The following is a 14,695-nucleotide window of genomic DNA, read 5'->3' as shown; positions in this document are numbered from 1 at the left end:
AAATGTAACAATAACAATGAGCATAAAAATATAATAACAATAAAAACAAAGGAAGTGCCTTAACTTTACTCCGGCAAAACCAGAATTCCAAAGTATGAACATTACCCCTGCCCTGAACTCTATACGGTTTGAGCTACAGCTTTGCTTTTCAGCAGCAGCGGGGTTATCAGAGGTACCTGCAAATTCTTGCAGGGGACCTCCCTTTTTGATGCAAAACGTCACAAATTAGGGACCCCTAATATTACGTCTTACAGCGTTAGGTACAGGTTGTGCGTACGTCTGCAGTCCTTATGGGTTAAATGTCGGTGGGGGAATTTCAAGTAGGGACCGGGATATACTAAAACTAACGACATCATATTTGATACGATTTTAGATGATATAGATGTGCAGAATAGCTATTGTCAAATAAGAGTAGAAAACGAAGGTATGAGCTTAGCGGCTCTGTACGATACATGGAATCTAGCAAACCACCGGTTTTCTCCTTGCGATTGGGTGGCGGTTAGGACTTTCAAAAGAAGAGTTATAAAAATGTGCTTTGCTTTCCGCTGTGTATAAATTATTTTCCACACATGAACCCAAACAGAGATCCGACAACATTACGTTCTCGTTTACTCCATTTTTTATTTTTTTTTAAAACCAAGCGGATATGACCCTGTGTCGTCATCGGTGGACCCGGAAGTAGTTACGTGCTACATGGTTTGCGTTAGCTAGAGAGGACTGTAGTTTGAACTTGAGTTGCTTCCATTTAAAACAAGAGGTAAGTTGAGTGCTGGCATATAAATATGAATCGGTATGGATGATGCTGTTATGGTTGCTGTTTTCGCCTTAGCGTTTGGAATCCAACCTTTATTCTTTAGAGTCGTTTATTCGGTATGCGTTTCTGGAGATCTTTTAGGATGTAATAATCACTTATTAGCCATGTTTAGTGTTGGTATTTTCTGAAGTGCACTGTGTTAGTATGACTGGAATTAAAGAAAAAAACGACACATACTTGTTAGCCAGAAAACATCATTATATATCGTATCCAATGAGTTAGCAAGTGTGTACGGTAGGTAACATGTTATAAAAACAAAACCTGTAATACTGCTGTGCTGTTAGAGCTGACAGCATGTAATAAAAGCGAGAGATATGGCTGCTGGGTGCAGTAGGATTCGGCAGCAGATATGTACCATTATATATATATATATATATATATATATAATCTCCAGCCTTAGGTGTTCAGGCACCCTGTGCGGACTACTCCTCCTCTGGCGCCCCCATCCCACAAAAAAGAAAGGAAAAAATCTTGTAACAGATTTATTTAAAAATTATTTATGTGCAAATGGGTACAATAATATATAACTGGTAACAATAACATACATTAAATATATGGAAAAAAACAGATTAGGGGAAGACTGTGAGAGTCGGTACAGTTTTCCCTCCTTCTCACCCTGACCATGACTTTGAGAGGTCCTCTCCCCTGAAATCATCCCCTGAGTCCCTTTGTACCTCATTCACTAAGCCATACCTCTCCTTTCCTTTCTCCCTGTGAACTATAGATCAAACACATATAAACAGCACTTGCATGTATAGATCACATACAAACCCTATATTTGCAGGTATGCATAAATAATGTATGGAAACATAGCATAGCAGGTATAGATCAACAGAATCAACAAAAAAACCAAGCACTGCACGTATAGAGCGATTGAAAATCACATGTAAACTCGGCATTAAAGGTATAGATAAAACCCCTAATTACAGGCATAGATCACAGGTTGCACACCCCAAAGCCAGCCCTGGCGTCCAAACTGCCCATATAGAACCTGATCAGCACCCAGATTACACAAACAAATTACAGCCCAGCATGAGCCAACTTTGTCCCCGAACAGCCCAGTTTAAGACATCTTTGTCCACAAACAGCCCACCCTTTTGCTATCTGTGTCCCATAAACACCCTGCATGTGCCATCTTTGCCTTTCCCCAAAGATGCCTCGCGGAGGAGAGTGAGGGGCAGCGAGCGGTTGCTGAAAACTTCATGAGCGACCGCTCGACGCCCCTCTCTCCTCCACGTCAGAAAAGAAAAAGAAAAAAAAGACGGCGTTTCAACCGTTTTTCCCCAAAATCTGGTCATTCTATCCCATGTGCTATTTCAGGTATCTTTGAAGCCAGCCAATGCAATTAACCCCATCAAACCATATATTTTTGAAAACTAGACACCCCAAGGTATTTCAGATGCTGGTATTTTAACCCTTTCCATGCACTAATTTTACCTTTGTCAAACTTAATGGTAGTAAATCTCTTTTTGTATTTTTTTCACACACCTTGTACTTCAGGTATGAATTTACCGCTCCTGGTATATATCCCTGTCAAACAACACCACAATATGTGTTCAGCAACATCCTCTGAGCACAATGATACCCCACATGCATGTGTTTGTTGGGTTATTTGGGAGGTAAAAGACCACCTCTCTGAGGTGTATTTTTTTGCCAGACACCTGGTCAGTCTGTGCCCACATCTTATATTTGGGGCATCTTTGAATGCCCCAAATATTGAGATTGAGGATACTGTTCTCTGACAAATTATATCCGCAGATGCAGGGCCGGATTAATGTTCACTTCCGCAGGGGCCCTTCCTGCTTACCTGTGGCTTCAGGTGTCCCATGGATGATGACTTTTTTTTTCTTTTTCACATAAGATTCTATCCTATATTATCTGTCGCGCACTGATGGAATCTTTACTTATCAGTGGTAGTTACAGACTAATGTGAGTTGGAGTTTGAGGCACTTAGCAGAGACTGGGTTTGATTCTCATTGCTCATCTTCCATTCTGCAGGTTAATCAATTTTTGCTCAATTATAAGATGACCTCCCAAAATTTGAATATTAATTTAGGAAAAAAGAAAAGCGTGAATTTTAAGACTATCCTATAAGAAAAATGTTTTACTAGTAAATATTAATTCACGTAATAAAATTACTGAGAAAAATTCATTTTTTATTTCAATTTGCCAACCTACCCCCCACTTATGCACATCTGCCCCCAGATATGCTTTATACCCCTTTATGTGCCAACCTGCCCCCCCAGATATGCCTTATACCAGGGCTTGACAAATCCCGGTCGCCATGGCGGCTGAGATTTTTGTCCTGGCGCCTAGGACAGAGGCGTATCTAAGGTATGGCACCTATGGGTCGTGCCATAGGCGCCATTTGAAAGGGGGACACCAGTGAGTGGCTTTTAATCGCTGTTTTTTTTTTTGTTTTTTTTTTTGATGCGGAGGAGAGAGACCTCCACGAGGTCTACCTCTGTTGCGGTGCCGGCATTTCATGCTGAGTGCCGGAATATGACGTCATATTTCGAAGCTCAGCAGTGAAGCAGTGGGCACCGCAGCAGAGCAGGAAGACAGAAGCTTCGTGCTCCTGTCGCTGGACCTAAAGGTGAGAGAACTACAAAGGGGGAGAGGGGGTAGATAGTGAGGAAGAGGGTAGTAAGAATATTGAAATAAGTAAAGAGTTTGAATTAATGTGTGGATGCATGGAGTGAATGAGGGAGAGCATGAGTTAATATGTGGATGTATTGTCTGAATGAGGGAGAGCATGAGTTGTCTGAATGAGGGACATCATGAGTTAATATGTGGATGAGTTGTCTGAAATGCCTTTTACCCCTATATGGCATATAGGGGGTAAAAAAGCATATCTGGAGGCAGCGTGGCATTAAGGGGTTTAAAAGGTGTATCATGGGGCAGATTGGCATATAGGGGGTTTAAGGGCTTAAGGTATAAGGGTATAAGGCATTTCTGGAGGTAGAGTGGCATATAGAGGGTTACGTGTAAATTTAAGATCTGTTATTTTTGTTGTTGAAAATAAAACTTTGTTAGTTTAAAAACTCCCCCGAATTACCAGTGCATCCCTAGACTTCTCCCCGTGCTTCAGATTCCTTGGTGGGGTAGCCAGTGGAGTTCTGCGCGATTGCGCAGACAACCTCTGCTGCTGCTCCCAGGACGTCCGCCGGAGCTTCTATGAATGAGCACTGGAAGGTCATATGAAGCCCCGGCATCGTACAGACCTCCACCGGCTGCCAGAGAGGAGTATCCGGGTCCCCTGCAGTGCTGCAGGGGATCTGGATCTTAGTCTTGTAGTCAGTCTTATATTGAGGTCTAATTAGAAGACAACCTTGAAAATTTGCAATGAAGAAACCTTGTCATATAATCGAGCAAATAGGATAATTAACGGGTGTGGGGTGGATTGGAGAAGCTGTAGTGTACTGTAGTTTACATCCATTATAGATACTTATAGCAGACATTTTTTCCCTTTTTTTTTTTATAGGGCTTTTTTCTGGGGTTTTTGGTCAAGACAATATTTGGGAGAAAATTAGATATTCGACTGTGCTTGCACACAATGCCTTTTAGTTGCCTGTTTATGCTACCAGGCCAATCAAAGCTCTTAATTTGTGGACAACACAAAATATTTTATTTTTTTATTTATCTTTATATTTTATATTTATCTTTATACCTTGTCATATATTATTAATAAATATTGGTGATAAAACCAGGCATTAGCACACCATGTGACTCTTTTAGTTGATTAGAAACTAAAACCGGTAGTTTTAAGACAGTTGCCGATTTAGGCTAGTACCAGCTAGACCTGCAGTTTGTGGATAAGTTAATTTTTTTATTACGTCTCTACCATATCTATTATTCTTCATTGATAAATATTTATGACAAAACCAGTCACTCTGCTGGTCATGCACACAGCGCGACTGTTTTTAGTTGTTTGAAATCTAAAACCTTTTCATTAGTGGTCTAAGACAGTTGTCCATTTAGGCTACCAGCCAAACCTCTACTTTGTGGGCTTCAACAGCTAATCAATAAAATCGGTATTGTCGTCCCGCAAGGGAAGTCTCCAGGTAGCCGAAGACCAGAAGTTCCCAGGTATGTGTATCAGAGGGCACAGTGGCATATCTGGGGGGGGGGGGGGGAAGCAGAGGGGCATATCTGTGGAGGGCAGATTGTTATATCAGAGGGCACAGTGGCATATCTGAGGGGAGCAGAGGGGCATATCTGTGGAGGGCACAGTTGCATATCAGAGGGCACAGTTACATATCAGGGAGGTATAAGGCATATCTGGTGTGACAAGTCTGGCAGATGCATAACTGGGGGGGGCAGGCTGGGAAATAAAAACAAGAAATAAATTTTAGAGTTTAATAGTAGTAGTTTACTATATTCACAGGTATGTCAAAATCTTTAGTTAAATTAGCATAAAATTCATACTACATTCTTTTTTTTTTTCCATTTCTTCCATTTACAATTGCAGGTTGACCTGATTATTATTCAGTCGCTGTTTATTAGTAATCCAAGTATTGGCTTGTTATCCACAAAACGCAACAATGTTTTTAAGACTGATTATGCGCAGATCAAACTCAATCTACGTTCTGCATCATTCTTCCCCTCCACAACGATATGCCAGCAATTATCGTCGACCTGGTACTCCCCTGGATAATGAGCCACCATGGAAAAGAATCAATTTTAACTTTGAGAAGGGCATTAGTGGTGTGAAGAAACATTTTGGTTTACTAAAGAAGGAGGTTGTGGAGCATTTGACTGGACCTGGTGGGAAATCTTTGAGACAGGAAATGTTAGAACAAACAAGTCTGGTATGGGAGTTTAGAAGCTCCCAGGACTTAGAAAAATGGACTGTGTCTTCGGACTTGGAGATAGGTGGGAAGAGTAAGGCTTTTCTAAAGCTTGGAAAGAACAACCAGACAGCACTATTTTATGGGACTCTTAATACAGAAATACCTCATGATGGAGAAACAAGATACAGTGGATATTGTACCATGAGGTCGAAACCTGTGTTGGTATGTTCAGTTTGCATGTTTTACAAGGAGTGTGTGAAGGTGGTAAAAAAACTACACTTAGAATGAAAAATGGGTGTAGAAACGTAAGTGTCACGGAGCTGGCTAGTCTGGCCGACTACATCCGCTGACTATTGAGTCTAGGGTAGAACCAAAATGAAGACTGCTTTATTTTTCACACACAGGGCTGGTTATATCCTGCAAAACACACATTAACATAAAACTGATATTGGGATACAAACCGCCCCCTTAATCTGCCTCCTAGAGACAACAGGGGCAGTAACGGGATTAACAATACAATAGGGTCCCAACTTCAACTATCTATTACTGGCCCAAATCAGTTCCAGGGATGTCTAGGGTAAATGTCTAATGGTGGAACTGGGGAATGGGGGGGGGGACTGACTTATACAACATTAAACTAAAACAAGGGTGGTCACTCCCTGATTGCAGATCCTGGCTGTCTGCTACAGATAATCCCTTCAGCAAGTGATGAGATGATACTGCTGGTGGTGGCCACAGAAGTCTTTACAAAGTCAGGGCCCATAGTCAATAGGGAGGAGGCTGGCATCTCCAGTGGCCCCAGTGATGGAGGGTTCGTCACAAAACTTAAGCTCATCATTTTTTCAACAGTAAAGATTGCCAAATATGCCTGATAATTGTTTGACAGTGTCATTTACAAAATGTTTACAAATTTAGCGCATTGGTTCTTACAGGATATGTCTGTCCATTTTACAGGGGTCATTTAATCGAAAGCTGCATTTTGACTGGTCTAACTTCAACACTCTGCATTTGCGAGTGCGTGGTGATGGACGTCCATGGATGGTAAACATCATGACAGAAACCTACTTCACTATGCAAAAAGATGATTTGTACAATTATTTTTTGTACACACGAGGAGGTCCATATTGGCAAGATGTTAAGGTAAATTGTGTGCCTTTTTTAATCACAGTGCACTTACTTAGTCTATCTTTCTTTGCTTGCATATTCATACAATCCTGGGGAAGTGGGGAAGGTCCCATCGGGAGGAAGAGGACAGATAGTGCCTTCAGGGAAAAACAAGTCCCCTAATGGGATGCTGCAGTGGAACCAGAGGATGCACAAAAAAGAAAAACCCCGAAATGGCCAGAAAAAAATAAAGTAATCAAAGGGGAAAAGCGATGGAGAAAAAGGTTGATCGGGAAAACCAAAGAAGGGGGCAAGAAATCGGGTCAGAAAAACCTATAATATATAAGATATATACAAGATACTAAAAACAAACAAAAATTGAAATATGAATAGCTATAATCAAAACCATTTTAATAAATAATTATGATTATATAAATATAATTGAAGACTTCTCAGCTGGAGGCCAGCAGCAAAGAGAGAGGAAGTGATCCGGGATGTTTGGGTTTATATAGCTGTGTTCTGATTGGTTTGTATTGCATAAAGTACTTAAAGTAACACAGACCAATTAAGCTCTATATGTATCCTTGCATTGTTGAGGGCATTACATTCCAAAATCTCTCTTTTTAATAAAAAAGCTTTTTCTGCCTTCACCTGGGATCAGGTTACAGCTCATGAATTCACAGAGGAACGATAGATTCAGAGAGTCATTCAAAGATTCGATTGTTACGGAGATTCGAATCATTCAGGCAATATCACTGACACCATACTTTTATAAATAAATACATTAATAATCTTCACTGCCCCCAGGATTTAGATTCCCCTTAGTTTGCCCACCTTTACCTCTAACTGCTCCTTAAGTTAACTTCTCTGTTTTGATAGATACATTTTTCCAAGTTTTTCTTGTCAAGCCGGGGAAGAATTCAGGATAACCAGCATCCAGTATGGCCAGACAAGGTGCGTGTCTTTTTAAAATAATTCAAAATAATCAACATCTAAAATCCCTTTACAATTTATTTAACCCCTTCAATTCCAGGGGTTTTTGGTACCTCAAAGCCCGGAGCAATTTTGCCATTTTTGCGCTGTTGGTTCAGCGATTATTCTCTTTTCCATGTAAACTATATTTTTTTTTTCAAGGAGAGATAGAGGTTTCTTTTGATACCATAGTTGGATGATTAGCTGAAAATTTTGAATGAGAAATTTAGTAAAAACTAGTGAAAATTACAAAGAAAAAAAAATTCCCTCTGAATCCTCACAAAATTAGGTAAAGTGATGGAAAATCCCCTCCAAGTTTATCAATTCAGGTGTCCTGATTTCAGAAATACCTAATTTATATAGATTTTCCATACTTTCCCAGCACCAGGGAGCATACTATAAGGTGTACATTTTTTGTATAATTTTTATGCCTATGGCTTAACGGGTTTGGGGGTTGCGAACGGGGGCAGGAGGGTTATACTGGCTAGATGTTATGCTAGGGCAATTGGATGTGTTTTTTTTTTTTTGTATTTTTGATATATTTATTTTACACAAAAATGGTTAGAGGTCCTCTTAGGGACCTCCTGAACATGCCAGTGATGTCACAATGCCATCACAGCTCACATTATTATTTATATTATTATTTTAATGATTTTTTTATTTTTTTAATGAATAAACTTTTTTTTTTCTGCTTTTACACATCCATGCATACACACATGTACACATCCATGCTCACATACATACGTAAATGTGTTTGTATATATGTATGTCACACCTCCACTTACCCCTCACTGCTCTGGCAGCTTTCTCCCTGTAAACATAACGTGACCCCAATACCCTCCTGTCTCCCCGTGCTGGTTCAAAATAATTTAGAAAGTGCCCTTCCAACTTGGATTGGTGCAGTCCAGGTCGGAAGTTCCCGTTCTTAACTATTTTGAACTGGTACAAGAAGACAGGAAAAAGAGGTTGCACCAGGCGCCCTAGAGGCACGAGATCCGTCGCAGCTGCGACTGTAGTTATGCCAGTGGCTGGAGGCAAATTGCACAGGGAAAATTGGGTTAATCCACTGGGGCGTAGTATCTTGGAGTACTTGTCTGCAAACAACTTTCCAGCAGTACACAATCAGGCAGTTGCTGCAGGAAAGGGCCCAGTTAATAAAAGGAATGGAAGCTATAATGTCCAGAAATTCCAAACTAGGCTGGTTTACTTTTAAAAAAACATTTTTTACAGTCCGCACAGTAAAGATGTGGAATGTACTTCCAAGTAAAATGGTTTTGGCAGATTCAGTTAATATTTCAAACACAGGAATTCAAGTTAATAACAGTTTAACTCAAGCATAGGTCATTTTGATCCCTGAAAATATTTCATTTTCACATTTTGACCACATCTCTACCTGTATTGATATGTTTTCATAAGTAGACCCATAGGGGTGCCAGTAAAAGAAATTCTGCTCTTCATCCGTCATGGCTAAGGAAGACTCCACGTCAGACGGAGTCTGGTGTGAGCTTCAGGCCACCTTTAACCATAACAGATGGCAAGCTACAGCTCAGGTGCTCTCTGCCGGGTGGACACCTGTTTTTTTTAAAAGAGTTAAGTTGATTACCTCCTAAACTTGAGTGGTGTAGCGGAAATCCATAGCGAGGCATTCAGCAACACCGAACACCCACCCCAGGACACACTGTGACTGTGACCACTCGTCACAACCGCCACTGTGAGATTTTGTCACTCGCAAGATGGTGGTGCTTCCTTTTAAAAAATGTTTCCAAGAGGGTTTCTCCAGGTACTGCATTCAATCAAAGTCAATGGAGCCCAGCTTTCTAATCACAATTAATAATACATTTTAAAAAAAAAACTAAAAATGTAACGTTAAAATAATTCTACACTGTAGTTATCACTACACTGTGCCCAGGAGATGTTGCTGAACACATACTGGAGCTTTGTGTGTAAATTTATACCTAAAGTACAACATATGTGGGGAAAAATACTATTCCAAACGTTGACAAAGGCTGGTGGTAAAATGTGTGAATGGTAAGAGTTAAAAGACCAGCATTTGAAATACCCTGGGGTGTGTCTAGTTTGCAAAAATTATATGGTTTTATTTGGTACATTGAATTGGCCTGGCTCAAAGATGTACCATATAGGGCATGGGCACAGGATCACCAAATGTCAAAGTTCAAAATGTAAAAATGGTTATGCCCTAAATGTGGCCCTTTTGCCCCCAAACAGCCAGGCAAACTCATGCACTAGTGGTATCACTGTACTTGGGAGATGTTCCTTAACACATGTTGTGTGACCCGGACAAATACCAGGACCTGTAAATTCATACCTGAAGTAAAATGTTTATGAAAAGAAAAACGCCAAATAATGACTACCACAAAGTTTGACAAACACTATTGGTAGAATTAGTGCATGGAAAGAGTTAAAATACAAGCATTTGAAATACCCTGGGGTTTCGAGTCTTCAAAAATATATGGTTCAATGCAAAAATATATGGTAAATTGCATTGGCCGGTTTAAAAAATGTTCCAAATAGCACGTAGGGGCAGAATTACCAGATTTGGAAAAATGGTTTTGAAATAGCAAAATGCTACTTGTACTTATTGCCCCATAACCCGGAGGAAAAAAAACATATAAACATAGGGTATTTCTTAACGCCAGACAAATAGTAAAATATACCATGTTTAAATATGACAAGTTTTTTTGCTCTGAAAAATAGCCCTCGTCATATTCGAGGTTGTTTTTATAATCTGACCTCAAATAGAGGTCCTACTATAAGACTAAGATCAAGGTCCCCCGCAGCGCTGCAGGGGTCCTGGATCTTCCTCTCTGGGCTTGGAATACACTGAACCCGGCATATAATAGCCTCCTGGAGGGCCACCTCCCATAGTGACCGTTGAATCGGTTGCCTCAGTTCCTGATATTGTTCTGGAGGCAGAGCAGGAGGGGATGACGCGCAGCAACCCCTGGTATTCTGAGGCCACGTCCGTGTCCCTGTCTAGGCAGGGCCGGCGCCACCTATAAGCAAAGTAGGCGCCTGAAGAGTGCCCCATAATATGCCTTTTAACCCCCTTTATGCCACTCTGCCTCTAGAAATGCCTTTTAACCCCCTATATGCCACTCTGCGTCCAGAAATGCCTTATATCCCCCTATATGCCACTCTGTCCCATGATGTGCCTTTTAACCCCCTATATGCCAGAGTGGCATATAAGGGCTGAATATATGTGTATAAGTATACGTAAGTAGTTTAGTATGGATCACCCCGCTCATTGACAGTATGAAGCGGGGGACGAGCCTTAGCAATTGTAGTATATGAAGATACTTTGTATGGATCACCCTGCTGATTGACAGTGTGAAGCAGGGGACAAGCTTTAAGCAATTGTAAAATAAAACAGTTTGAATATAAAATACATTTGTTTTTTTTAAGTATCTAGCTCAATTGGGTATTGAACCAGCAACTTCATCTCTGAGAGACACAGTACTGAACCACTAGACCAGTAGGTGACATGGTCTGACTAGAAGTAAATCAGAGTAGATAAATGGTGTTTTTAATAAGATGAGAATAAGAGAATAAATAATTAAACAATAAACCAAGAGAACTAACTAATGAAGAAAAGTCCAGAGACCAAACATATGAATACAAGAATGTTTATTTATAAGAAGACTGGCAGCCTGGAACAGCTGCAGCAAGGAAAGGGTTAACTGATGGAGCACAAGGGAGAACTCCATGAAGAGAGAGTGCGCGAAAATAAATAATTAAAGACGCGATGGAAATAAAGACGCGATTGTGGAAATAAATAATTAAATACAGATTACAAGAGGAGGGAAGAAGCAGAAGACAAGGGACCATCAGACGAGATAAGAACTGAGAGGGAGAAGAGGGGAGAGATAAGGCCAAAAAAAAGAAAGGGAAAAACTAATGGATAAACCTGGGGAGGAAGAAGGGAGAAAGGGCCACACGCTAAATGGCGCGATTACGGCCTAAACAGGGAGTCAAATAGGTGGCAAGGTAAGCAGCCAAAACCCAGTTGTACTAAGGGAGACCAGATATATAGGAAAAATATATAAGAAGAAATAGAGAAAATGGACAAATTAAAGTAATAAATTGTGAATATATATATATATATATATATATATATATATATATATATATATATATATATATATATATATATATTATAAGGAAATAATAATTGGATAATAATGTAATGTGAAAATTTTGACCTGACCTTGCTGGTGGCAGCAGCAAAGAAGAGGAAGAGAAGTGACAGTTGGGACATTATTATATATGTTATGTTGGTCATTCATTGGCTATATTTCTTTGTTGTTTTGAGTTTTCTTTGCTGCTGTTGGTGGTACAGTAAAGAAGGTTTATGCAAATTATGAAGCCTCCTGTCTTGTCGTAAAATTGCTTCTTCTCCGGGTAGAAAACTGTGTACAAAAGAAAATCAGCCACGAAGGGGTTAATAGTAACTAGGTGTTACAAAGATGGTTTTTGTAAATAATTTTTCTTAACACGTCCCTAACTTGTCATAACTAATGATGTATTTTATATTTCAGGTTTGTTGTGGATGATTAAAAAGATAGACTGTTTTGTTGCTGGAACATTTAGCATAAGTAAATTAATGATAGAAAAATAATACATAACTTATTTGTATAATTTTATTTACCTTTTTCCTAGATCACTGCTTTAGGATTCACACTTGGCGACAAGGCAGAAGGGCCCTTTCAGCTAGAAATTGATTTCATTGGATTGTGTAATGACCGTTCGCATACTGAGGAGTTTGCCTATGAGAAATACAAGCGCAATCCGTCATAAATCGGTTTGATAAATTGATAATTATAGTATTTGTAAGATTTTGTGCAATAGTGAGAATACATTAAATATGGTGAAAATTATCACTTTGCCATCCTCTTTATTGTTGTTTTTTCAAATTCTATTGCGTTTTAGCAAATATATATATATTTTGCTTATGTTCTAAAACTTAGAAATGTACACACTCGTAGATATATATATTTTACCTTCAGCGTCACCAAACACCCACCCCAGCGGCGTCCTTTAACCCCTTGATGACAATTGCCGGCCCGGGCACGTCACGGAAAAACATGTTGTTTACGACAAATGATGTGCCAGGACCGGCACGTCTTTAAACGGGTGCAGAAAGCGATCTACTTTCGCTTTCTGCACCCAAACGGCGTTGCTGTAATGCCCATCTCTGGCCCCTCCCCGGGCCGTCAACATCCACCATACTTTGTATGGCGGCGGATGCCCGTTTTAAAAGCGTTTAGGAGGCGATCAACAAGCACCTCCTAAACTTAAATGGTGTAGCTGGAATGCCTCGATCAGGAGGCATCCAGCGACACCAAACACTTACCCCAGGATGGACTGTGACCGCTCCGGAGAGCGATCACAGCCGCCGCTGCCGGTGATCTTCACCATCAGCAAGATGGCGGCGGCCTGGGAAAAAAAACAATAAAGATGAAAAAGTTCGCTAGATGGTCTCCAGACCCTCTAGAGAACTCTGGCTCCACTTGCAGGTTGAAAAAAAATGTTAAATTTAAAAAAAAAAAAAAAAAAAGGCAAAAAAAAAAAGAATATATATAAAAAATATATTTTTGTGAGCAAGTTCTAAAATTTGCATATTAGCTTAAAACAATTCTCGCAGTTAAAATACTGGCATATTAAATGCCCATGGGGTGTCTACTTTTAAAAAAATTGAATTGGCCGGGTTCAACAATGTCCCAATTAACACGGGGGGAAGGATGGCCACACATCTAATTTCCAATTAGAAAAATGCACACGTACCAAATATGGCCTTTTAGTTCCCCCCAAAAATGACAAACCCATGCATGTGGGGTATCACTGTACTCAGGAGATGTTGCTGAACACATATTGGGGTGTCGTGTGACAGCGGCATATACCAGGAGCTGTAAATTCATACATAACATAGGTGTGTGGGGGAAAAATACACACACAAAAATACTACTGCGAACTTTGAAAAAATTGTGGTGGTAAAATGTGTGCATGCAAAGAGTTAAAATACCAGCATTTAAAATACCCTGGGGTGTCTAGTTTTCAAAAATATATGTTTTTTTTGGGCACACTGAAATGGCCCAGCTCAAAGATGTACCAAATAGGGCATGGGCAGTGGATCCCCAAATGCCAAAGTTCAACATTGAAAAATGCGAATGCCCCAAATGTGTCCCTTTTGACCCCTAACAGCCAGGCAAAATCATTCATGTGAGGTATCGCTGTACTCAGGAGATGTTGCTGAACACATATTGGGGTGTTTTATGATAGTGACATATACCAGAACCTGTTTATTCATACCTGAAGTAAAATGTGTGTGAAAAAACAAATGCAAAAAAAAAAAAATACCATAAAGTTTGACAAAGGCTGATGATAGAAATAGTGCTTGGAAAGGGTTAAAATACTAGCATTTGTAATGCCCTGGGCTGTCTAGTTTTCAAAAATATATGACTTGATGGGGTAAATTGCATTGGCCGGCTTCAAATATACCCAAAATGGCACATGGGGGGAAGAATTACCAGATTTGGAAAAAATGGCTTTGAAATAGCAAAACGCTACCTGTAGTTTTTGCCCCATAATGTGTAGAAAAAAGCAAAAAAAACCATAAAAACATTGGGTATTTATAAACTCAGGACAAATAGTAGAATCTATTTAGCAGGTTTTTTCATTACCTTTTATAGATGAGTAAAAGATTTTTCAACTAAAAGTTAGAAACAGTCATTTTTTTCTAAATTTTTCACCATATTTTATACTTTTTTCAATAGTAAATATGATACAATCAAAACAATGTCATCTAAAGAAAGCCCTTCTTGTCCTGAAAAAAACAATATATAATGTGTGTGGGTTCAGTAAACGGGAAGAAGAAAATTACAGCTAAACACGAGCAGCGCAGAAATGTTAAAACGGCCATTGTCACGAAGGGTACAAAAAGTAAAATCAGCCTTTGTCACGAAAGGGTTAAAAAAAAAAAAAAAGTTGAAAAGAA

At 39.7% G+C, this 14,695-nt stretch overlaps 1 protein-coding gene across 1 annotated transcript; it reads left to right on the top strand.

The window, feature by feature from the left end:
- The first annotated feature begins 5,358 nt into the window (after positions 1-5,358).
- LOC149284003 (complex I intermediate-associated protein 30, mitochondrial-like) lies at positions 5,359-12,498 on the top strand. Its single transcript, XM_089497176.1, has 4 exons — positions 5,359-5,829; positions 6,562-6,747; positions 7,591-7,665; positions 12,361-12,498. Exons 1-4 carry the CDS (start codon positions 5,359-5,361, stop codon positions 12,496-12,498), a joined length of 870 nt encoding a protein of 289 aa, XP_089353302.1.
- The last annotated feature ends 2,197 nt before the right edge of the window (positions 12,499-14,695 follow it).

The sequence above is a fragment of the Sceloporus occidentalis genome, unplaced genomic scaffold, assembly GCF_023333645.1.
Source record: "Sceloporus occidentalis isolate IW3139 unplaced genomic scaffold, rSceOcc1.0.p SCAF_100, whole genome shotgun sequence".
NCBI classification, from domain to species: domain Eukaryota; kingdom Metazoa; phylum Chordata; class Lepidosauria; order Squamata; family Phrynosomatidae; genus Sceloporus; species Sceloporus occidentalis.
This window is presented reverse-complemented; position numbering and strand designations above follow the sequence as displayed.